Raw genomic sequence first — 26,787 nt, forward strand, 5'->3', positions numbered from 1 at the left:
CTGAATTGAATGCTGGAGACCAATAGGGAAGTCATTGTGTAAAATTTCTGACAATATGAGTAAAAATTGCGCCCTTTAGGGGCTCAAAAAGTGAAATAGGGAGATCGATTTATATGGGAGCTGTATCAGGCTATAGACCGATTCGGACCGTAATTGACACGTTTGTTGAAGCTCAAGGGAGAAGCCGTCGTACAAAATTTCAGCCAAATAGGACAATAGTTACGCCCTCTGTGAAAAAGTCAAAATCCCAGATCGGTTTAAATGGCAGCTATAGCAGGTTATCGATCGATTTGAACCATATTTGGCACAGCTACTAGAAGTCATAACCAAACACGTCATGCGAAATTTCAGCCAAATCGGATAAGAATTATACCCTCTTGTGGCTCAAGAAGTCAAGATTCAAGATCGGTTTATATGACAGCTATATCTAAACATGGACCGATGTAGCCCATTTACAATTCCAACTGTCCGTCCGTCCGTCCGTCTGTCGAAAGCACGCTAACTTTCGAAGGAGTAAAGCTAGCCGCTTGAAATTTTGCACAATTACTTCTTATTAGTGTAGATCGGTTTGTATTGTAAATGGGTCAAATCGGTCCATGTTTTGATATAGCTACCATGTAAATCGATCTGGGGTCTTGACTTCTTTTTGGAAAAATCGGATAATAAATGCACATTTTATGGGCCCAAAATCTTTAATCAAGAGTCTGTCCATATGGCAGCTATATCCAAATCTGAACCGATCTGGGACAAATTGACGAAAGATGTCGAAGGGCCTAACTTAACTCGCTGTCCCAAATTTTGGCAAAATCGGTTAATAAATGTGGCTTTTATGGGACTAGGACCCAAAATCGGCGGATCCGTCTATATGGCAGCTATATCTAAATCTGAACCGATCTGGGCCAAATTGACGAAGGATGTCGAAGGGCCTAACATAACTCACTGAGCCAAATTTCAGCAAAATCGAATAATAAATGTGACTTTTTTGGGCCTAAGACCCTAAATCGGCCGATCGGTCTATATGGCTGCTATATCTAAATCTGGACCGATCTGGGCCAAATTGACGAAGGATGTCGAAGGGCCTAACACAACTCACTGAGCCAAATTTCAGCAAAATCGAATAATAAATGTGACTTTTTTGGGCCTAAGACCCTAAATCGGCCGATCGGTCTATATGGCTGCTATATCCAAATCTGGACCGATCTGGGCCAAATTTAACAAAGATGTCGAAGCGCCTAACACAACTCACTAGCCCAAATTTCAGCAAAATCGGATAATAAATGTGACTTTTTTGGGCCTTTGACCCTAAATCGGCCGATCGGTCTAAATGGGGGCTATATGAAGATATAGTCCGAAATAATCCATCTTCTAACTTAATTTGCTTATGGACAAAAAAAGAATCTATGCAAAGTTCCAGCTCAATATATCTATTTTTAAAGACTGTAGCGTGATTTCACAGACAGACGGCCGGACATGGCTAGATCGTCTTACTTTATAGGGTCGGAAATGGATATTTCGATGTCTTGCATACGGAATGGCAACATGAATATACCCCCATCCTTCGGTGGTGGGTATGAAAATAGTACAATTATACCCAAAATATTTACACATGCAATGTTTTTATTATAAATGTTACAGAAAATAAAATTATTTGATTGCCAGTACCACAGCAACTTTGTATGATATGCGAAAACTGCCATCCTCCTCGTCGCGGCAGCCTAAAGAAGCGGCTGCTTCAACTAAATCATGACCAAATTGTTCTTGCAATTCCAAAGGAACATTGGTAATGAATGGACTTATGGCCACCATATTGTCTGTAAAAGCAATTCAGAAATAATTCATTATTAAAATTCTTCCCTAAGTTTATTCCTCACCTCTAAATATCTCCTCACTGTCATAATGGACAATTCTATCTTTTATTTCAATGTCGTATTTGGAAAAGCCTAAATCATTTAAAATGTCCATTAAATCTTGTCTAGGATCTTTTGAGTAATGTAGAGGAGCTGTCAGCCGTTCCAAGTTGTTTATGTATTGAGACCATTTAACGGAATTTCTAAGAATGTCATAAAAACCATAGACTTTACTCCAATTGATTAAGAAAAGGAGTAGACAATCACCATTCTCGTTGCGCAGTAATTCGTAGATATTCCGAAAAGCTTTCCTGAGCATGTGAAAACATTAACTTTTAATTGATTTTTTTCACCGTTTTACCTACCTTAGATCTTTTGTCCAGTGTAGTGCATAAAACGATGTGACATGATCAAATCGTCCCTTAAACTGCTCACCCACTCCCTCTTGGCATTCAATATTCAAAGTCCTAAACTCGGTTTTGGCATATGTGCCATAGATTTCTTTGGCATATTTCACCATTTTGGGATTCACATCCGTGCAAACAACGCGAGTAAAATTTTTAGGCATTATTGGATAGATAAAATCGAAGAGAATATCACCAGAGCTGGAGCCCACATCGATTAATGTGTCGTGACCATCGAAACGCCATTTGAGTTTTGGCAAACATTCCTCAATCAATTGTGAAGCATCTTCACGCTGTGCCTGATGGGCTTTGCGATATTCTAGCGGAGAATGCATTGCTGTAATGAACGTTTATTGTAGACTGAGGCATTATGTGTTAGCGCCGGTGACAAGACACTACACTTGCATTTTATTCTTATCTCTGTCACATTAGCAATTATTTTCATTCGAGCTGAGTCATATTTGGCACGTGTTTGCTATTTTTACACTTTATATGACATTTTATATGTTTTGGGTTCACTGATCGCTGCTGCATCTGTTATCAGTAAAACGATTTATGTTTCATACAACCTCCCCCCCTCCCTCATTGAGGGAGGCTCAACATTGAGGCATTTGTCTTATTTCCAATCAAAATGAATATTGAAACCTGTTTTAGTGGGCCAATCACTTAAATTGGATTGATAACCTTATGTTGGATAGATTGCATTTTACTAGCGTTTTTGGTGAACGTTTGCTCTGAGGAGTGAAAATCGGTTCGGCGCTCTAGCTATCCACCACTATCCCCCTACATAAGCTCTTGATTCATTACCTACACAGTTTTGATGAAATTTGGTACGGTGTTGTTGTTGTTGAACTCGTCGAACTAACTCGACCGTGCCGAGTATAGTCAAAATCGTTCCATATTTGAGTGTAGCTGCAATACAAAACCATCTCCCGTTTGAGGGTCTAGGCCCCAGCAAAATAAACATTTCTTACTCGATTTTGCTGAAATTAGGTACTGTAAAAGTTAAAGGTCACCGTAGAGCAGAGGTAAGAATGTCGGGCCGAACTTTGGATACCCACCACCTCGGATATATATTGAAACCATCGTTCGCCATGAACCGGTGAAAAATACATAATTTATGCCCCCATATCAGCTTTATCGAAATATGGTCCGATTTGGACCAAATTCGACACGGATATTGAGTGGTCTAGTAAGTACATTGTACTTACTAGAACAAAATATTGCACTTTTTGGTAGCTATATCCAAATATACACCGATTTGAACCATATATCACATGGAAGTCAAAAAGCCTAACATAAGTCACTGTGTCAAATTTCTGCCAAGACATTAAATCGACAGATCGGTCTATGTGGCAAAATGCAAATTTTGCTCATGAACATTCCACTAAGAAACAGGGGCAAACTTCTCACATATCTATGAGTGCAGTCCGATTCAAATTTGAGCTCAATGATAAGGGGCCTCCTCTTTATTGCCGAGTCCGAAAGGAGTTTTGCAGTGCGACACCTCTTTGGAGAGAAGTTTTACATGACATAGTACCTCACAAATGTTGCCAGCATTAGGAGGGGAAAATCACCGCTGAAATTTTTTCTGATGGTATCGCCAGGATTCAAACCCAATCGTTCAGCGTTATAGGCGGACGTGCTAACCTCTGCCATACGGTGGCCTCATATGTCTATGTGGCAGCTATATCTAAATCTAAACCGATCTGTGACATATTGCAGAAAGATTCTAAGAGCCGAACGCAACTCACTGTCCCAAATTTCGGTGAAATCGGAAAATAAATGCGCCTTTTATGGGCCCAAAACTTAAAATCGAGATATCGGTCTATATGGCAGCTATATCCAAATCAGGACCGACTTGTGCGATATTTCAGAAGTATGTCAAGGGGCTTAACTTAGCTCACTGTCCCAAATTTCGACGACATCGTACAATAAATGCGCCTTTTATGGGCCTAAGACCCTAAATCGAGAGATCGGTCTATATAGCAGCTGTATCCAAATCTGAACCGATCTGGGCCAAATTGAAGAAGGATGTCGAGCGGCCTAACACAACTCACTATCTCAAATTTCAGCGACATCGGACAATAAATTAATTATTGCCCCAAAACCTAAAACCGAGATATCGGTTTATATGGCAGCTATATCCAAATCTGGACCGATCTGTGCGATATAGCAGAAGTATGTCAAAGGGCTAAACTTAACTCACTGTAACAAATTTCGGCGAAATCGGACAATAAATGCGACTTTTATGGACCCAAAACCATATATCGAGACACCGGTCTATATGGCAGCTATATCCAAATCTGAACCGATCTGGGCCAAATTAAAGAAGGATGTCGAGTGGCCTAACACAACTCACTATCTCAAATTTCAGCAAAATCGGATAATAAATGTGGCTTTTATGGCCCTAAGACCCTAAATCGGAGGATCGGTCTATATGGCAGCTATATCCAAATCTGGACCGATGTGGGCCAAATTAACGAAGGACGTTGGAGGGTCTAACATAACTCACTGTCCCAAATTTCAGCAAAATCGGGTAACAAATGTGGCTTTTATGGGCCTAAGACCCTAAATCGGAGGATCGGTCTATATGGCAGCTATATCCAAATCTGGACCGATGTGGGCCAAATAAACGAAGAAAGTGGAAAGGCCTAACACAACTCACTGTCCCAAATTTCTGCAAAATCGGATAATAAATGTGGCTTTTATGGGCCTAAGACCCTAAATCGGAGGATCGGTCTATATGGCAGCTATATCCAAATCTGGACCGATTTGGGTCAAATTGACGAATGATGTCGTAGGGCCAAACACAACTCGCTGTCCCAAATTTTATCAAAATCGGATAATAAATGTCTCTTTTAGGGCCTAAGACCCTTAATCGGAGGATCGGTCTATATGGCAGCTATATCCTAATCTGGACCGATCTGAACCAAATTAACGAAGAAAGTCGAAGGGCCTAACATTACTCACTGTCCCAAATCTCAGCAAAATCGGATAATAAATGTGGCCTTTATATGCCTAAGACCCTAAATCGGAGGATCGGTCTATATGTCAGCTATATCCAAATCTGAACCGACCTGAGCCGAATTGACGAAAGATGTCGAAAGGCCTAACACAACTCACTGTCCCAAATTTCTGCAAAATCGGTTAATAAATGTGGCTTTTATGGGCCTAAGACCCTAAATCGATGGATCGGTCTACATGGGGGCCATATCAAGATATAGTCCGATACAGCCCATCTTCGAATTTACGCTGCTTATGCACAAAAAAGAATCGGTGCAAAGTTTCAGCTCAATATTCCCTATTTTTAAAGACTGTAGCGTGATTTCAACAGACAGACGGACGGACATGTCTAGATCGTCTTAGATTTTTACGCTGATCGAGAATATATATTCTTTATGGGATCGGAAATGGATATTTCGATGTGTTGCAAACGGAATGACAAAATGAATATACCCCCATCCTTCGATGGTGGCTATAATAAACATATGTACTTTATGGGCTAGCAGATCAATATTAGGAGCTGTTACAAACATAATGACCAGATTCGTACCCCTTCATCGTATTGGGGGTGCTGGTTAAAACCAAAAATTTTATAAAAAGCAACGATTGTTGAAAAAAAATTTCCAGAATCCTTTGATGCTGTTACTATCAACAAACTCCCCATTTCATATATTGAAATAACCTACTAAGAGAAAACTTTCTCTTCAAGATTTCTAATTAAATTGTCTTAGATCTGCGCAACTTTCACTGCAATAATTCCTTAACATACATCCTTTACATTCTCTCCACACCAACAGCAAGTAATGACCTTGGTTTCACAATAATGGAATCATGAAACTTTTCTAATTATACCCAACATAAAATTTGTTCTCTTTCTCACACTTCAAGCATTTTATCCGGTTACTACCAAGAATTGTCAATACTTCTAAAAAATAATTGTCAATTTTACTAGTATGTGTTTATGGACACAGGACCCAAAAACATTTGTCCCCACAAACTAAGAATTAAAAAGTTTTGCTTTTTGTTTGCCATGCCATCAGTGGGAGGATTAAAAGAAGGGCTTTATTGCTTGAATCTTAGTCATTGCTTTGAGTCGTTGAGTATAAGTTGTGTTGATTTGGCATAAACTAATTTGCAAATAAATAACCAAAGTTTTCTCGTTTTTTTTTTATTTTGTCTTTTTCTCTCTACACACAAATCAGTCTGATTGTCTATGTTCAAATGTTGGACATAAGTCGAAAAGCAAAATATTTTAATGCAGCAAAGTTTTCTTTTGTTGAATATGTTGGCGTCCTGTTAACATGGAAGTCTTTATTATTATGTGTATGAACTGAATTTTTGTGAATTTGGAAAAATCATCTACCAGCAGATATGGAATGGTTTGTGAAAGCAATGTCATTATCATTACAAATTGTGTTTACAGGTAAACCTCATGAAATGGGGTAATGCATTGAGTCCAATGCCAGTTTTCTGTCAAACTTTCTTAAACAACTTTTGCCTATGGGATACGATAGGAGAGAAAGTTCTAAGGCTTTGATGGGAATTGAACCCACAATCTCTGCACTGCGAATCCAGGCTTGCCACAAGCCCTGCTGGCGGGGTAATTACTTTTCGATATTGATTTCAATGACATTCGAAGCTAGCGCCCCTAAAAGCATGCTGCATAAAGTTCATAAAGGTATAGTGTTTAATGAATATTAGACCACAAACATCCCAATAGGAAATTACCGTAATAATTTTCTCATAGCAAAGTGTGCATAAGGTTTGCCAAAAATCCTTAATAATGATTGGCTCCGGCCATCTTCTTTTAACTTAAATGCGTTATTTGAGTTTTACCATTACTCCAATGCAGTCTTGGTAGTGTTTTGCAACAACATAAGCATTATACACTATCAAGGGCCTTGCCTTGCATTTTCTGTGCTGCAATCTTGTGTTTTCCTTTTCATAAGCGTTATACACTATCAAGGGCCTTGCCTTGCATTTTCTGTGCTGCAATCTTGTGTTTTCCTTTTCGACAGAAATTTTTACAAATTCAACTTTAATGTAAATTTAATGAGTATTTGACTTCTTCAAAATCCATTTACAAAATACAAACAAATGCTAGTAATGGCATCTATGTGTATATGATTATGTATTGAATGTGGTCATCAATATTCCATTATTGTCAATGATAGTCAACAAAATTTGAAAATATATTTCTTATTTGCTTGTGATTGGAAAGAGAAAATTTATGAACAAAATCATTTGTAAAATCATATTAATTTGATTTAACTTTGTATTTAGGAAAAAATTCAAAGGGTTTTTCAAGAGGGACTTGACAACTTTGAATTTATCATCGAACTGTCTGGTGAAAATCCACAAGTGCTCCACGAATCAATACATCATCCACAAAAAATAACTCTTAGGTTCGGTTTGCATGCCGGCGACGTCATTGGGTCATACTTTTTTGTCGACGATGCCAATCGTCACATTACCTTGAATGGACAACGCTACCGCACCATGCTCACTGATTATTTTTGGCCTGAAGCGGAAGATATGGACCTGGATGACATATGGTTTCAACAGGATGGTGACACAAGCCACACAACACAGGTTACAATCGATTTATTAAAGAGTAAGTTTGATGAGCTTGTTGTACCAAGAAATGGCCCAGTCGATTGGCTGCCTCGTTTGTGCGATTTGAGAATTCTAGACTATTTACCTTGGGGCTACGTCAAGTCATTGGTCTATACCAACCAGTCGACTTCGATGGAAGAGCTCAAAGCCAACATTTAACGGCAAATAGCGACCATTTCGGCTGTAATATGCGGCCGAGTCATCGGAAATTGGGTAAAAACGCTGGACTAAATATACCCGAGGTGGCCATATGAACGAAGTCAAGTTTCATTGACAAGTGTTTGGATTTAACAAAGTTTTTGAAATATCTCAAGTGGTTTGTGTTACATTTAAAAACAATTAAAAAGGAATTGAGTTCGGCCGGGTCGAAATTTGGATACCCACCACCTAGGGTGTATATGTAAACGCCCTTTCGCCACAATCTGCTGAAAATTGGATAACCTATGCCAAATGCGGCACGGACATTGAGTGGTCTAATAAATGTAAGTTATTGTTGAATTTTGTATTGAAAATTTAAGCAAAATCGGATAAAAAATAAAGCTTTTATGGGCTTTAGACCCCTCATCGGCAGACCGCTCTGTATGGAAGCTATATCTAAATATTGTCCGATACAAACCATATTTGGGACGGACGTCGGGAGATCTAAAACTACCCACTGTTTAAAAATTTAACGAAATTGGGTAATAAATAAAGCTTTTATGGGCTCCAGACTCTTTATTGGGAGATCGGTCTATATGGCAGCTATATATAAATATAGTCCAATCTGATCCATATTTAGGTCAGTTGTCGGGAAGCCTTAAAATACTCACCGTTTCAAATTTCAGCAAAATCGGATGAAAAATACAGCTTTTATGGGCATTAGACCCTTTATCGGAAAATCGGTCTATATGGTAGCTATATCTAACTATAGTCTGATCTGTACCACATTTGAGTCTTATGTTAAGAGGGTTAAAACTGCGCATAATTCCAAATTCCAGCGAAATCGGGTAATAAATAAAGCTTTTATGGCCTTCAGACTCTTTATAGGGAGATCGGTCAATATGGTAGCTATATCCGAATATAGTCCGATCTGTACCATATTTAGGTCAGTTGTCGGGAAACCTTAAACTACTCACTGCTTCAAATTTCATCAAAATCGGATGAAAAGTAAAGCTTTTATGGGCATTAGACCCTTTATCGGAAAATCGGTCTATATAGCAGCTATATCCAAATATGGTCCGATTTTGCCCGTTCAAAAACTTAAACCAGCGTGCATCAAAAAGACGTATCTGTGCCAAATTTCAGCTCAATATCTAATTTTTGAATGCTCTAGAGTGATTACAACAGACGGACAGACAGACAGACAAATACGCGGACAACATTAAATCGTCTTAGAATTTTACGACGATCCGAAATATATATACTTACGTAGAATCGGAAATTGATATTTCGATGTGTTGCAAACGGAATGACTAAATGAAAATACCCCCTATCCTACGGTGGTGGGTATAAAAAGTTGTCAAGTCCTTATTGAAAAAACCGATACAAATTTGAGGGAAGAAGGCGAACTGTCTTCAGCCATTAACACTGTCGCAACTCTATCTGGCAAAAAGTGGTGCAAAAATGATCGCATACGCTAATGACGTGGCTTTTGCGGTAAGGAGAAAGTTTCCCGTCTCTCTAATAAACATCCTTAGAGGAAGATCTACTCTCGACGCACAGTGGGCGAAACGAAAAAATTGGAATAAGTCTACAACCTTTAATTCTTGGTTAACCGTTGAGTGGAGCGGATGTTTTGTTATTTTGCTACGCAAGAATTTTTCTGTAACTCCTAATAGGTCATTATTTTTGGAAGAAAAATTTATGCCACTCAAGGTTAGCTGCGATAGTGGTATCCTTTAGGCAGTTGATGATCTGCGTCTGTTTCCAGTGAAGCGGTAGATCTAGAGCCCGAAAAAAGGTTTAGAATGGACTCCAAAGACCCAACAGTTGGATTGGTGGTATCAGGCCGTAACATCTTGTCTGCTACTAAAAACTTTGACTGGTGAAGTGGCTACTACAGGCTCCACTAGCCGACAGACGACTGTTCAGCAGGGGCTTTTGACGAAGACACCTGCTTCGAGACTTAAGGACAAGGTCGAACCTATTCTATCTTTCCATTTCTACAATTTTCCTAGACCATTGGCCTTCCCCAGCATTCCAACACGCTCTTTAAGAGATTGGCAAAATATAAGAGACGTCGCTCTCAGGTATATTGAGAGGCTTGGTGCGAATGATCCTAAGATTCTCACTAACAGTGAGAGAGAGACTTACTAAATTGGGCTCGGGGATTCGCTGCACAGGCTATCCCAAAGACTACACGTCTAGATTCGGGAACTGTACTGCAGTCAGCTAAAAGACTGCGGTAACACTGGTCTAAGGACCTTTGCCAATGTCGCTAGGGACAGTTTGGTAATGGCAGTTGTCGACAAGGAAGTAGAGCAGGAATAATTGCAGTGGGATAGTCAATGGACTGTCATCAGTATAATCCGATTTCCTTGCGAAATTTCCTGGGTCTCCTCCAGTTTGTGACAATGAAGGCTGGTATCGGAGCCAATACAGACTAATTGCCTTAGGGGATCAACGCCCAATTGAAATGTATCGTTGTGCGCTAAAAAAAAGATTGGTGAGATCTGGCCAGGAGTGCTGCACTGATTTTGTCAACAAGGAAGATATTCTTTCTCGACCAGTGGCTCATGCTCCCATCCTGAATCGATACTTGGAAGACTAAGGCAATGTTATCTCAATGTTTCAACAACCGACTGGAAGATTGGTAGATTGGATGAGAATAATGGTGACCGGAGACATGCATTCTCCGTCCTAAACATTAGCTATCTCGCAGATCTCAACAAGTCTGAAGGAGTTGTATCCTACGAATTTAACAAGTTGAAACTGAAGGTCTATGGATGCGGTGGGGCTGGGGAATCAGGACCCAGCAGTTGTTGCTGAGCACTTGCCTGAGTTACTATCGACCACATCGCTAAATTTCAGCAGTTGTTGCTGAACTCTTGCCTGAGTTACTATCGACCACATCCCTAAATTTCGGCGGATTGGAATAGAGATATTGAGCTGAAACTTTGCACAGATTCTTTTTTTGTTCATAAGCAGGTTAAGTTCGAAGATGGGCTATATCTTGATTTAGCCCCCATATAGACCGATCCACCGATTTAGGGTCTCAGGCCCATAATAGCCGCATTTATAATCCAATTCTGTGAAATTTGTGACAGTGAGCATCATTAGGCCACTCGACATCCGTCTTCAATTTAGCCCCTTTCGGTCCAGATTTGGATATAGCTGCCATATAAACCGATCTCCCGATGTCGTCGAAATTTGGGACAGCGAGTTAAGTTAAGCCCTCGAAATTTTTCTGCAATATGGCACAGATCGGTCCAGATTTGGATATAGCTGCCATATCTCTTGATTTTAAGATCTTTGGCCCATAAACATCACATTTATTGCCTGATGGCGCCGAATTGGGACAGTGGGTTGAGTTATGCCCTCCAAAATTATTCCTCAATTTGGCTCAGATCGGTCCAGATTTAGATATAGCTGCCATAGAGACCGATCTCTCGATATAAGGTTTTGGGCCCATAAAAGGAGCATTTATTGTCCGATGTCGTCGAAATTTGGGACAGCGAGTTAAGTTAGGCCCTCCAAATTTTTCAGCAATATGGCACAGATCGGTCCAGATTTGGATATAGCTGCCATATCTCTCGATTTAAGGTCTTGGGCCCATAAAAATCACATTTTTTTCCGATTTCGCCGAAAATTGGGACAGTGGGTTTAGTTAGGCCCTCCAACTTTATTCCTCAATTTTGCTTAGATCGGTCCAGATTTGGATATAGCTTATCTCTCTATATTCGGTTTTGGGCCCATAAATAGCGCATTTATTGTCCGATTTCGCTGAAATTTGGGACAGTGAGTTGTGTTATGCTCTTTGACAAGTATATGCATTTTGGCCCAGATAAGTCCAGATTTGGATATAGCTGCCATATCTCTCGATCTCTCGATTTAAGGTATTGAGCCCATAAAAATCACATTTATTGTCCGATTTCCCCGAAATTTGGGACAGTGGGTTGAGTTAGGTCCTCAAAAATTATTCCTCAATTTTGCTCAGATCGGTCCAGATTTCGATATAGCTTCCATATAGACCGATCTCTCGATATAAGGTTTTAGGTTGATAGAAAGCGCATTTATTGTCCGACTTCGCCGAAATTTGGGACAGTGAGTTGTATTAGGCTCTTCGACAACTTTCTACATTGTAGCCCAGATCCGTCAAGATTTGGATATAGCTGCCATATAGACCGATCTCTCGATTTAAGGTTTTGGCCCCATAAAATGCACATTTATTGTCCAATTTCGCCGAAATTTGAGACAGTGAGTTATGTTAGGCTCTTTTACATCTTTCTGCAATTTGGCCCAGATCGGTTTAGAATTGGATATAGCTGCTATATAGACCGATCTCTCGATTTAAGGTCTTGGCACCACAAAAGGTACATTTATAATCCAATTTGGCTCAAATTTGAGACAGTGACTTATGTTAGGCTTTCGTGTCGTATATGTTTCGGATCGGCCTATATTTGGATATAGCTACCAAAAAGACCAATATTTTGTTCTGCAAATATTATAAATGTGGTATTTTTGTATGACTTCAAACAGCCATGAAAAGTGAGGCCATATCGGGCGATAACTCGATTTAGCATCTTTATATTTGAAAAACTCATTCAAAGAACTAGTCAGTTGCGATTCATGGCGGAGGGTATAAAACGTTCGGCCCGGCCGAATTTAAAGCGCTTTTACTTGTTAGAAAGTCATCTACTTTGAAAATTTTAATTTGTTTACATTAACGCCCTAGCCAACACCCAGCGTGATGTGGAGGATGTCCTCGCAACATTTATCCTAGAAAACCCACAATAAATTTTATAAATTCGTTGAGTTGAGGTTGTTTTTTGTTTTTTTGCTGTTGTCTTATGGCATACAAACTGCACTAAATTACAACTTAAGGTCAACACAGCCATTAGAATAACAATATCGCATAAATAGTAGAGAAAAACATGCGGAGATTTAACATTTTAATGCATATTTTATCTTTGTTTTTGTGTTGTCAACAGAGAAAAAAATGGTTGCACTATTCGCTCCCATTTCATGGCATCCAATGTCTGATGTCCTTTGTTTTGGTGTGTGTGTGTGCGTGTGGGCTGACATTGTGTATGGCATACAAAAACTGAAGTTTGTCATGCAAGTTTTTGACATTTATGATGATACGGTTTTGAATGCTGATGATATTGTTGATGACACAGATTACAAGGGTGGATGCTGGGCTTGGAGACGGAATCATCAACCACTTTAGCATCCACGTTGTCCATGGTTGTCTTGAAAATGAAGATAGTCATGTCATCCTGATCATCTGTGAATGAAGACAAACTTAAACTCTGCCTTATTTAAATTTCAATGTTCAAATTTATTAAGTTCGGCCTTTTATGCATCTTAGACTTTTAATTAGAAAGCAATGGACATGGCATAAGCGTTGGTATTACAAGTTCCATCGCCAGGCCCATCGCCAGGCCAATCTTGGATACGAAGGATCGAGGTAAGGCCACTATATGTAAAAGGATGATTATGTTTACTCAGATAAATGTTCATCATTCACCAATTTATCCTCCTCTTAAATGGGAACAATATAGAAACAATATAAGTTCATCCCTGGTTCCGCATTGATTAAAGAACCAGGGATGAACAGAGTAAAAAAATAATGGGACTTGTTGATGTTAGTTACAGTTTGATTCTTAAACAATTAAAAACGCATTAAGTTCGGCCTAGCTGAACTTTGGATACCCACAACCTTGGGTATATATGTAAACCCCATTTCGTCTCAATCCGGTGAAAATTGGATAACTTAAGCAACCAAATTCGGCACAGACATTGAGTGGTCTAATATATATGTCACAATTCAATTTTGTAGAACAAAAAATTTGGTTTTTTTTGGCAGATATATCCAATTATAAACCGATCTGAACCATATTAAAGATGGATTTTTGGAGGTCTTAACTTACTCACTGTTTCAAATTTCATCGAAATCGGGTAATAAATAAAGCTTTTATGGGTTTCAGTCCCCTTATCGGCTGATCGGTCTATATGGCAGCTATATCTAAAAATAGTCCGATCTGAACCATATTCAGGTAGGGTATCAGGAGTGTGAATATTTCTAACTGTTTCAAATTTTAACGAAATCGGTTAAAAAATAAAGCTTGTATGGGCTTCAGACCCTTTATTTGCAGATCGGTATATATAACAGCTATATCTTAATATAGTGCGATCTGTACCATATTTGGGTCGGATGTTGGGAGGTTTAAAACTACGCACTATTCCAAATTTCAGCGAAGTCGTATGAAAAATAAAGCTTTTATGGCCTTCAGACCCTTTATCGGGAGATCGGTCTATATGACAGCTATATCTAAATATAGTCCCATCTGAACCATATTTGGGTCAGATATCGGGAGGCTTAAAATAACCCACTCTTTAAAATTTCAACAAAATTGGGTAATAAATAAAGCTATTATGGCCTTCAGACCCTTTATCCGGAGATCGGTCTATATGGCAGCTATATTTAAATATAATCCGATCTGAACCATACTTAGGTCAGATATCGGGAGGTTTAAAATAACCCACTCTTTCAAATTTTAACGAAATCAGTTAAGAAATAAAGCTATTATGATCTTCAGACCCTTTATCGGGAGATCGGTCTATATGGCAGCTTTATCTAAATAAAGTCCGATCTGAACCATACTTAGGTCAGATGCCGGGAGGCTTAAAATAACCCACTGTTTTAAATTTCAGCGAAATCGATTAATAAATAAAGCTTTTATGGCCTTCAGATCCTTTATCAGGAGATGGTCTACATGGTAGCTATATCTAAATAAAGTCCGATCTAAACCATATTTAAGTCAGATGTTGGTAGGCTTAAAATAACCCACTATTTCAAATTTCAGCGAAATCGGTTAAGAAAGAAAGCTATTATGGCCTTAGGGCCCTTTATCGGGAGATCGGTCTATATGGGAGCTATATCTAAATACAGTCCGATCTGAACCATATTTGGGTCAGATGTCGGGTAGCCTTAAACTACTCACTGCTTCAAATTTCAACAAAATTGGATGAAAAATAAAGTTGTTATGGGCATTAGACCCTTTGTCGGAAAATAGGTCAATATAGCAGCTATATCCAAATAAGGTCCGATTTGGCCCATTCAAGAACATAACCAGCGCACATCAATAAGACGTATCTGTGCCAAATTTCAGCTCAATATCTCAAGTTTTGAAGGCTCTAGAGTGGTTACAACAGACGGACGGACAGACACACGGACATCGTTAAATCGTCTTAGAATTTTACTACGATCCGAAATAAAGGGTGATTTTTTTGAGGTTAGGATTTTCATGCATTAGTATTTGACAGATCACGTGGGATTTCAGACATGGTGTCAAAGAGAAAGATGCTCAGTATGCTTTGACATTTCATCATGAATAGACTTACTAACGAGCAACGCTTGCAAATCATTGAATTTTATTACTAAAATCAGTGTTCGGTTCGAAATGTGTTCAAATTTTGACAAATTTTGTTCAGCGATGAGGCTCATTTCTGGTTGAATGGCTACGTAAATAAGCAAAATTGCCGCATTTGGAGTGAAGAGCAACCAGAAGCCGTTCAAGAACTGCCCATGCATCCCGAAAAATGCACTGTTTGGTGTGGTTTGTACGCTGGTGGAATCATTGGACCGTATTTTTTCAAAGATGCTGTTGGACGCAACGTTACGGTGAATGAACACATTTCGAACCGAACACTGATTTTGGTAATAAAATTCAATGATTTGCAAGCGTTGCTCGTTAGTAAGTCTATTCATGATGAAATGTCAAAGCATACTGAGCATCTTTCTCTTTGACACCATGTCTGAAATCCCACGTGATCTGTCAAATACTAATGCATGAAAATCCTAACCTCAAAAAAATCACCCTTTATATATACTTTGTGGGGTCGGAAATTGATATTTCGATGTGTTGCAAACAAAATGACTAAATGAATATACCCCCTATTCTACGGTGGTGGGTATAAAAATCTAAGCTTCCAAGTAAAACTGTAGAAGAAATCGTTGAGCTGAGTCCAGCGAGCTTTTTCGTGCACAAAAATTGTCCGCTTCTGGATTGTACGCGGCATAAAGAGAGATGATGGAATTCGGTGCAAAAATTGTCGGTGAAGGAGGGCCCCAAACAAGGGCCATAGCGGATATCAAGACGTTCATTTTGGTATCATCCTCTTCTAATCTAAGCTAACCTAGGACTTTTAATCGGGAACTCGGTCTATAGGAAATTTATTGGGCAGGGGTGTTGAGGACTCCAATACCCGCACTCACTATTAAGGGGTCCCATATAACTCAGGGCTCCAATAAATTTAACCTACAGACTTAAAGTGACTTAAACCTACAGTCTAAAGCCTCAGATGTTGGCACAACCCTATTTAGTGTATATGAAATTTAAGTTAACCCCAAACACTGAAAAACCAACCACAGCAACCATACCAAAGCTTGTTGTTATAATTCTTGTTTTTTTTTTCAATAAATCGCCTCTTAGCCCCCAAATAAGTTTCAAAGCTAAATCCCAACAAACTTTTAACAGATCATTTATTATGATATTTGCATTATAAATACCAATATGAATTGATAATTTCAGTCCATTTCAGCATGTACTAATGCAACTCATTTAAATATTTAATTTGCCATTATCAAATTTACAACTATTAACAATTTATAAATATATAATCTGTATAAATGAGTTTATTGAAATTACTTCGCCAATATTGTGACTGACATATTAATATTAAGACTAATATCGACAGTATCATTTAAGGACCCCAAGGATAGTTGAGTGCCATAATGATGACATCTTAAGTTAATGGCCATGTATTGTCATGACATTTTCAAAATGATAACGGAATACATATTAAATTAAATTGAATACTTAAATAAGGCACATCACACACAATGGCATAGAAATGAAATGCACTTAAGATTTCATCAACTGGCCAAGAGTGAGACCTGGCCAAGTCATTTACCACTCCAACCACATGTTGTGGTAATTCGAGAACAATCCAAATGCCTCACTTCCGTCTAGTGGTCTCGGGGGTGAGGCACAACCTAAAACAATAGGAAGCGCATCGGCAGAAGTTATTCTGTTTTCCATCTACGGTAGGATGACTCCAAGTTATTACCCTGTAGCTGAGGTACTTGAGTATGGGCATCTGTTTGAGAGTGTGGAGTGTGCATCTGCTTTAGTATTATCCTGCTGTTATTGATGTCGATGAGCAGGGATGTTAGTAGACTATGTGCTGGTCCATTACAAGTACAAATCGCTTTGTACTCACCTTATGCATGAACACGCACACGGTCACATGCCAACACGTTTAATCATATACAGAGTTGCCATATTGGTTGATTTAGAAGAATATGGGTCTAGAAGATTGCAGCATCTTATAGACCCATTGACAAGCATACCGATCGACTCAGAATCACATTCTAATTCGATTTAGCTACGTCCGTCTGTCTGTTTGTCTGTCCGTCCGTCTGTCCATGTTAATTTGTGTACAAAGTACAGGTCGCAGTTTTCATCCGATCGTCTTAAAATTTGGTACAGGCATGTTTTTCGTCCTAGAGACGAAACCTATTGAAATTGGAAAAAATCGGTTCAGATCTGGATATAGCTCCCATATATATGTTCGTCCGATTTTCAGTAATAATGCAATAAAATGGTCATTTGTAAACCGATTCTCTCGGAATTTGGCAGGAAGGATTTTTTACGACTCTCAACATTACTGGTGAGTTTCATGGAAATCGGTTCTTATTTAGATATAGCTCTCATCTTCTTATATATAAAAATCAATTTGTATTTGTTTGTAGGTTTGTTTGTTTGTATGTTTGTGTGTTCCTTATAGACTCAGAAATGGCTGAACCGATTTTCTTGTTATTTGAAGGGGGCGGACCCTACCCCTTACCATAATTTTCGGAAACGCCATATCTTGGAGATGGGTGGTGCGATTTAAGCGAAATTTTGTGTGCTCTCATATAGGGTACTATATGAGAGTACCCTATATGGTATCCAAAATTTCGGATAGGGTACCTAGGGGGACCGCCCCACCCTAAAACCTACCAAACATATATTTTGGCCAATCACGACAATATGGAACTCAAATTAAAGGTACTTAGGGTAAGAAAACGTATCTGATATCCAATTGTCGGACCAAGTGCTAGGGCGACAACCCTAAGCCTCAAAACACCCCCAAATCGGACATATTTACCGACCATGGCAATATGGGACTCAAATGAAAGGTATTTGCGAGTGGAATACGAATCTGATATTCAAATGTGGGACCACGTTTCTGGGGGTCAACCCCTTCCCCAAAACACCCCCCAAACAGGACTTATTTACTGACCATGGGAATATGGGACTTAAATAAAAGGTATTTGAATGTAGAATACGAATCTGATATCCAAATATGGGACCAAGTGTTTAGGGGGCCGCCTGTCCTCAAAAACATCCCCCAAAGGAGACACATTCATTGGGAGTAAAGCACAAATCTGATATCAATATTCGGAAAAAGTGCCTATGGGGCTACCCCACCGCCACAAGACCACCCAACCCACAAAGCATCACTAAATCGGACATATTTACCGATCATGGCAATATAGGACTCAAATGCAAGGTATTTGTGAGTAGAATACGAATATGATATCCAAATGTAGGATCACGTTTCTGGGGGGGTGGACCCCTTCCCCAAAACACCCCACAAACAGGACTTATTTACTGACCATGGGAATATGGGTCTTAAATAAAAGGTATTTGAGTGTAGAATTAGAAACTGATATCCAAATATGGGACCAAGTGTTTGGGAAGCCGCCTCTCCCCAAAAACATCCCCCAAAGGGAACAAATTTACGACCATAGCAATATGGGGCTCAAATGATAGGTCTTTGGGAGTAAAGCACGAATCTGATATCAATGTTTGGGAAAAGTGTCTATGGGGCCACACCACCCCCACAACACCACCCAAGTAGGAAGTATTTGCTGACTTTTGCAATATGAGGCTCAAATATGAGGGTTTTTAAAGTGGAACACAAATCCGATATATATTTTCAAGGCCAACTCACTGAGTGGCCGCCCATTCCCCAAAACACCCCCCAAGCAGGTCATGTTTGCCGACTATTGAAATATGGGGCTCAAATTAAAGGTATGTGGGAGTAGCCCACGTATCTGATATCAACATTAGGGGTCAACAGTCTAGCGGACGTCCCACCACCATAAACACCCCCAAATAGGACATATTTGCTCACCAAGATAATCTGGGTCTTAAAGAGAGTGGAATTTAATATACATTGCTTTTAGGGCCAATACCCCAAACCGGACATATTTGCTGACTTTTGCAATAAGGAGTTTAAATGAGATTAGAAAACGAATTTGATATCCAATTTTGAGGCCAATGGCAATATGGGGTTCAAATAAATGATATATAGATATATGGGAATAGAGCACGTTGCTGATATATTTTCCGGGCTTAGTGTTTGGGGGACCACCCCAATCCCCAAAACACCCCTAAATCGGGCATATTTACCGACCATGTCATTGTGGAGCTAAAAAGAAAAGAATTGTAGGGTAGAGCAAGAATTGATATCCACTTTCGGGACCAATTTTCTGGGGGTCTACCCCTTTCCCAAAATTACGCCACAAACAGCAATTTTTTACTGACCATCGCAATATGTGCCTCAAATAAAGGTATTTGGGAGTAGAAAACGTATTTGATAACCTATTTTGGGGCCATGTGTTTGGGGGACGCCTCATCCTGTAAACTCCTCTTCAGCCAATGGCAATTTGGGTTTTAAATAAATGGTATTTAAGACAAGATCACGATGCTGATATTTTTTCAGGACTGGGGGACTACCTCTCCCCCGAAAACACCACTAATTCAGACATCAACCTTACATCTAAACTTAAATTCGTAGACTAGACTAGAGATCATATGGGATTCACATGAAGGCGCTTATATTGTTAAACTGTTAGTCAAGCGATATACTATTTTCGTAGCATGGTATTTCACTAAAAGATCTTTAATTGTCGAAAATAAATATTCCAAGGAAACTTTTGTTCAAATTTTTTTCACAGCTTGTGACTCTGTAATTGCATTCTTTCTTCTGTCAGTTATCAGCTGTTACTTTTAGCTTGCTTTAGAAAAAAAAGTGTAAAAAAGGTATATTTGATTAAAAATTATTCTAAGTTTTATTAAATATGCATTTACTTTCTTTCAAAAAATCCGCAATTACTTTTTGGGCAACCCAATATATTGTAATGAAAATGACATTGTTGCGCTTTTTTATACCCAGCACCGAAGGATGGAGTATTTTCATTTTGTCATTCCGTTTGCAACACATCGAAATATCCATTTCCGACCCTATAAAGTAAGATGATCTAGCCATGTCCGTCCGTCTGTCTGTGGAAATCACGCTACAGTCTTCAAAAATAGAGATATTGAGCTGAAACTTTGCACAGATTCCTTTTTTGTCCATAAGCAGGTTAAATTCGAAGATGGGCTAAATCAGACTATATCTTGATATAGCCCCCATATAGACCGATCCGCCGATTTAGGGTCTTAGGCCCATAAAAGTCACATTTATTATCCGATTTTGTTGAAATTTGGGACAGTGAGTTGTGTTAGACCCATCGACATTCTTCGTCAATTTGGCCCAGATCGGTGCAGATTTGGATAAAGCTGCCATATAGACCGATCCTCCGATTTAGGGTCTTAGGACCATAAAGGCCACATTTATTATTCGATTTTGCTGAAATATGTGACAGTGAGTTGTGTTAGGCCTTTCGATATCCTTCGTCAATTTGGCTCAGATCGGTCCAGATTTGGATATAGCTGCCATATAGACCGATCCTCCGATTTAGGGTCTTAGGCCCAAAAGAGCCACATTTAGTATCCGATTTTGATGAAATTTGGGACTATGAGTTGTGTCAAGCCCTTCGACTTCCTTCGTAAATTTGGTCCAGATCGGTCGAAATTCTTAATGAAAGGTGGTTAACATATATACCCGAGGTGGTGGGTATCCAAAATTCGGCCCGGCCGAACTTAACACCTTTTTACTTGTTTTTGTTTGTTTGTGTGTCTTCCTTCTCCTATTTCTATGGTGTCACAATGGACGATAATGTCTAAGTGAGTCTGATGGCAAACTGCCTCTTAAACATAACCAAACTATAACTTCCCTGATATCCCTGGCAAATATGATTAATACCGGAATATATTTGAATTATGCCATACCATATGGCCACACTACTCACATCAACAACACTCTGTGTGACACTCTGCTGCATTTCTGCAATAAATTTCTGCATTGCAAAATGTTCAAAATAATTTTCTATTCGTGCTGCTTGCCCGAATCTAATGCAAGAAAATGCTCTCTGGAAATGATTATAATCATAAATAACTTAAAAGTCATTTTCCAATGCAATTACTATTGTTCACCTGCCGATCTGAGTGTGATTGTGCGTATGTGTTTGTTTTTTGTGTGTGTTTGAGTATGTGCCTGCATGAGCATGAGGTTATGCCGCAGAAGATAAATGGTAAGGAGTGGGATGCGTTGTGATTATGGTACGTTACAGCCATGCATTATTATCTCCATCATAGCTATCAGCAGCAGCATCAAAGCGGCTGCCTTTATGATATTTCAACAAACATTTATTATGCCCGTCATGTGTGCAGAGCGGGTGTGGATTCTTTATTGGTAAGCAATAATTCAAATGGGAGGTACTTTCTTTAGAATCTGTAGGGGGTAACTTGGTTTAAGTGATGACAATATAACGGACTTAAGTCTGTATGGAATCATTCCTCCCAATTGTTCCAATGGATGTAGTTAAAACCGGGTGAAAATGCATTATTCAAAAACCCAGAAAACGAAAAGTCGAATTGAATATGGGAGCCTTATGTAAATCTCAACCAATTGTTATGAAATTTTCGCACGTTTAGGGATGAAAAATAAAACATCTCATGCAGAATTTTGTGAAGATCGGACCAAAATTACGGCTACTACAACATACGGGACCCAAATCTGATCCGACTTTAATGAAATTTCGCACACATATTAGGAAGTCAAAAAAAAAAAAAAAAATCCCATGTAGAATTTTGTAAAGATCGTGTCAAAATTGAGACTACTAAGCTTTAAAAGTCCATATCGCAAAGATATATATGGGAGTTATATCTAAATCTGGACCGATTTTTATGAAATTTTGCACACGTATTGGGGCGTCAAATAAAACATCTCGTGCAAATTTTTTTAAAGATCGAACCAAAATTTTTGCTTCTACAGCATTAAATACCATATCGGTTACATCTAAATCTGAACCGATTTTAATGAAATTGCGCACACGTATTTGAGCATAAAATGAAACATCTCATGCTAAGTTTTGCTAAAATCCTACCAAAATTGTGACAACAATGGCCTTCAAAGTTTATATTGGATAAAAGATGTATATCGGAGTTATAGCTAAATTTTATCCGATTTTCAAAATCAATGGCGTTCGAAAAAGTGACTTGTCCAAAATTTCATGACAATCCGACAAAAAATACGCTCTGTACCTTGATCACAATAATACATGGACAGACAGACGGACACAGCTAAATCGAATCAGGAAGCCTCTATGGCGGACGAATGCATATTATGTCCAGAAATGCCTCCAATGAAACTTCCTCAAACGGAAAACTCATCTCTAGTTGATGCACGACACTACGAATCGCAGAGTCGTCCTATCTGCACATGTAATATGCGTATTTGGGCTTGGAAAAGAAAAATTCCCCCAGTTTCCCCCTAATATTAAAGTTCAGAATCATCTCCAATGTTTAAGCAAGTAGGTTGGGTTAGGTAGAAAAGAGGGTGCGGATATTAATCCGCACCATGCAACTATGTCCATACACCTAAGCCAGTAATCGGCTTGTTGTGCGCTCTAAATACTAAAAAAGTAACATAGAAAAAAAAAACTAAATTCCGTGCTACTAACAAAATCCTTAATTGTTTTCCATGCCACGCCCATAAATTGGTTCATGACTGGTATGGTGTGTATGGTGCGAAAGCTGGGAAATAATATAGGAAACGCTCCCAGGTCTCATCATCGTTCCCGCATACCCTATACATGCTATCACTTGCCGCAACGATTTTCCATAAATGATCCCGAAGTCCTATGTGTCCCACTATGATTCCGAAAACTTACTCTGACCTCCTTCTTACTTCCTTTCAGTAATAGACTTGTCTTCTCACGTTCCCGATCTCCCCATTGGATTTTCGCCGTCCTACCGACCGTTTCGCTGTTCCACAGGGTTACATGTACATTACTCGACCACGCCCTTAACTCTGACTGCGCCAGCCCGAAAGGTTTCGGGTTAACCAAGTTTATTGACGGCAATTCTCTGACCTTCACTGCCAAATCATCTACTTTCTCATTGCCAGTTAGTCCACTATGGCCCGGCACCCGAACCATGCGGATCGTTTCATTTTCTGAGAAGCCGTTAATATCCTTCTTATATTACAAGACTGTTCGTGATCTTACCGTCCTGGTTGTTATGGTTCCTTTTGGCCTGTTTACTGTCCGTAAAGATGTTCATACTCGACGTCCTTGCCACACCACACCACTTCACGCATTCCTTGATCGGCGGATCTCCGCCTACAGGACCGTATTATAGTCAAGCAGTCTATAATAGATCTCGGTCCCTGGTTTCTCAATGTAGACACCCAAGCCCACTTTGTCCTCTAGCTTTGAGCGATCTGTGTACAATGATCTTCCAGATGGCGATACTAGGATTCCGTCAGTCCAAGACCTTGCCGTTGGCATCAGTGCGTTACGCTCGACCTCAAGTGTCATCTCAGATATCCGATCGGAAACCTCGTCCATTACTTCTAGGTTTTGTATCATCAATTCATTCCCCCATCGGCTTAAGTCTCATAACCGCAGTGACGGCCTCGCACTTAATATGTATGTCTATGGGTCGGATATCTACAGTAGTCTCCAGTGCCCTAGTGGGCGTGGTTCTCATCGCTCCGCCTATGCCAAGACAACATGTTCTCTGAACCTGTTGTGTGGTCCTTACGTTGCACTTTTTCTCTATCGCAGTCCACCAAACTAGTTAGGCTTAAATTAGTATTGGTCTTATCACGCTCCTGTAGAGTTAGTGGAATATCCTCAGATTCAGGCCCCATTTCGAGCCTACGGCCCGTCTACATAGTGCCCAAAATCTGCGAGCCTTCTCAGTACGCTCCTGAATGTGACACTTCAAATTCAGTTTCCTGCCCAAGATCACTCCTAAGTATTTGACGTTATCAGATACCGAAATTGTTCTACTATGGAATAGTGGTGCGTCAAATTGGTCCACTTTCGTCTTCCTAGTAAACATGCAGATTCCAGTCTTCTCTGGGTTAACATTGAGACCCCTAGCTCTAGCCCAGTCGTGTGCCATCTGCAAGACCTTTTCGGTCCTTCTGCAAAGCTAGTTCGTGTTCTTGCTTAAAAGTATTATAACATATACTGCGTAGCAGACGGGTTCAAATCCCTCCACAGTCAGCATCCGTAAAGTGTCATTTATGGTGGTCACCCATAAGAGTGGCGATAAAATGTCCCCTGTGTCATGCCCTGTGCCACCTTCTCCCTTATATTTGCATCGTGGGACACACAATTTATCCACCATATGCTAAGGTTTATCCAGTTTCTAAGGACCGGATCCATCAAATGCTGGCTTAAGGACTGCATTATTGTGTCATTCCGCCAATGTCACGTTTTGGCAACGAAGGATTCTTCTATTTTATGCACAACCTCGTGCCGGGCAGTCTCCACCGACCTTCCCTTGACATAGGCATGCTGTTTGTTTTGAAGCTTCCCAAGGAAACCTTCACCATAAATTCTGTAATGAGAAGCCTTCGATCAATCTCATTTTTCCCAGATACCGGTGTCTCCGTAAGTCCCATCGTATTCTGTGGAAAATGGGTTTTCGTCAAAAGCCTCAGCATGTCCTACTTGTCTCTGCTCTCACTCCCATTAAGGTAATATGCACTTGCTGATTTTCTCCATCAGAGCATGTGTAGCTGTCTCGCTCCGTCGGATTTGGATGACCTAAATCATTGGTCCTCCATTAAATGGGGTTCTTGGAAGTGGGTGATAATCTCATCATTCACTCCCTGTTCTTTAGGTTGTATTGACTTTCCTGAAACTGCCCTGTCTGAAGTTTCAGTATTAGGTCCTTTGCCTATACTAGTCTTCCAAAATCGTGAGAAAGTCGGTAATGGTTGCATCATAGGGTCCTTGTGATTTAGGCTGTATTGGGTTTCCTGTGCATGCATTGCCTGATGTTGCAATATTTGGATCTTTGTCTATCATAGTAGTGAAAATCTTAAGTAAGTGGACTTCTTGAGAGTAGGCGATGTCCTCATCGACCGCTCCCTGTTCTTGATCAATACCAACCATAAGGAGTTCCTTCCTCCTTCTTTTCCTTATAGAAGACCTACCTCTTCTCTACGATCGAACCTTAGTTTAGCTTGCCCAAGAATCCCAACATGCGTTCCGTCGCACATTTACTGCCCCATCCCTTGATGAAGACCATCGCCTTTGTGAACTTGGGGACGTCCATCTTTCTCACCAGGTCGAGCTTTGCACCCTCCCAGGGAGCGTGGATATCTCCAACGAGCTTTTTGACGGTATCAATACATGCCGCCAACGCAAAACTCAGCGTAAAGATGTCCCCTCTATACTTGTAGCTCATTTGTCTGGGTGGACCCTTTACAGAGATCCACACATGTTTGAAAATCCGCTCGTTAACCAGATCCTCAACTTGGGAACAAAAATCTGGTGGAATCCTACCGAATGCACTGACGATATTGATACCTGCATAAGTCAGCTCATCTCTGTTGTGCTTCCTACTCACTCTTGCGTAAGAAGGCGGCACTTTACCATTCTTGAAAGTCACAGTCCTCCAAGAAGACGCAGGGGCCATGCGCTCTTCCTTCGTTTCTGTTCTTTAAACTAAATTTTAACTTTTTTTTAACCTGAACAACAAATCCTTTAGAATTGAGACTGGTATTTTTACCATAGACAATAGACAAATCTGCATTCAATTCTTCTATATTGTGAAAAGTTTTCCGTTAAGATATTGCCACTCATTGTTTCAAGCTTTTCTTATGTTTCCCTCCTGGCTGCCAATGTTGGTAAGCCAAAATTTGATTTGCCTTGCATTGTGGGTCTTGCATCAGACTCTCTTAAGGATTTTTCCATTCTCGAAACTCCAATTGAGAACTTTGCATGGGAAAACTTTCTCTGTGTGAAAAGACGTTAGAGTATCTATAGCAACTATGCTGTTGTATGCGTAACTTTTGCAAGTGTTGATATCATAATTGCTTTACAAATTGGTTCTTTTCATTTTTGGCCTGATTTTTTGTGTTTTTTTTTTCTTTTCCTCGGAAATTGTGCTACACAAGTTAAAAGTTTTTGGCAACATATTGCCAAAATTGTAGGCTTACCATAAACTAATTGGCCTTATGCTTTTGTTGAATTGCTGTTGTTGTTAATGTAACAATTGCCCATAGCCTGCGCTGGTCTGGTCTGCTTGGCCTGTTTGCAAATTTTCTCAAATGTGAAAGTTTCCATTGTCTTCGATGGCACAAGAAAAGGCGATAATTTAATAGATTTTTGAATTTTTTTTTGTATTGCACTTGTGGTTGTGCAAAATCTTCTTTGCAACAATATTTGTAATATTATTTGAGTATCTTATATTGAAATTGGTTTAAAATTCTCTTTGATCATTGTTAACGTTATTGTTGCCATAACTTTC

At 39.6% G+C, this 26,787-nt stretch overlaps 1 protein-coding gene across 2 annotated transcripts; it reads right to left on the reverse strand.

Moving 5' to 3' along the window:
* Positions 1-1,599: 1,599 nt before the first annotated feature.
* LOC106089772 (juvenile hormone acid O-methyltransferase-like) lies at positions 1,600-26,770 on the reverse strand. 2 transcript variants are annotated; one of them, XM_013255750.2, is made up of 4 exons: positions 26,477-26,770; positions 2,213-2,588; positions 1,872-2,158; positions 1,600-1,811 (listed from the first exon to the last, which is right to left on the reverse strand). In XM_013255750.2, exons 2-4 carry the CDS (start codon positions 2,584-2,586, stop codon positions 1,645-1,647), a joined length of 828 nt encoding a protein of 275 aa, XP_013111204.2. In that variant the 5' UTR covers positions 2,587-2,588; positions 26,477-26,770; the 3' UTR covers positions 1,600-1,644. The 2 variants fall into 2 exon arrangements, with proteins under 2 accessions (XP_013111204.2, XP_013111203.2); XM_013255749.2 differs by lacking the exon at positions 26,477-26,770 and having other exon boundaries at positions 2,213-2,624.
* Positions 26,771-26,787: the final 17 nt, after the last annotated feature.

Source organism: Stomoxys calcitrans, chromosome 4, assembly GCF_963082655.1.
Source record: "Stomoxys calcitrans chromosome 4, idStoCalc2.1, whole genome shotgun sequence".
In the NCBI taxonomy this organism is placed as follows: domain Eukaryota; kingdom Metazoa; phylum Arthropoda; class Insecta; order Diptera; family Muscidae; genus Stomoxys; species Stomoxys calcitrans.

What these genes read in the sequence shown, in the direction of transcription:
- LOC106089772 (XM_013255750.2), bottom strand. Translation starts at nt 2,586, where the DNA reads ATGCATTCTCCGCTAGAATATCGCAAAGCCCATCAGGCACAGCGTGAA. An exon ending in CACTGGACAAAAGATCTAAG is followed by an intron (nt 2,159 to 2,212) that starts GTAGGTAAAACG and finishes TCACATGCTCAG; the next exon opens with GAAAGCTTTTCGGAATATCT. An exon ending in CAGTGAGGAGATATTTAGAG is followed by an intron (nt 1,812 to 1,871) that starts GTGAGGAATAAA and finishes TTGCTTTTACAG; the next exon opens with ACAATATGGTGGCCATAAGT.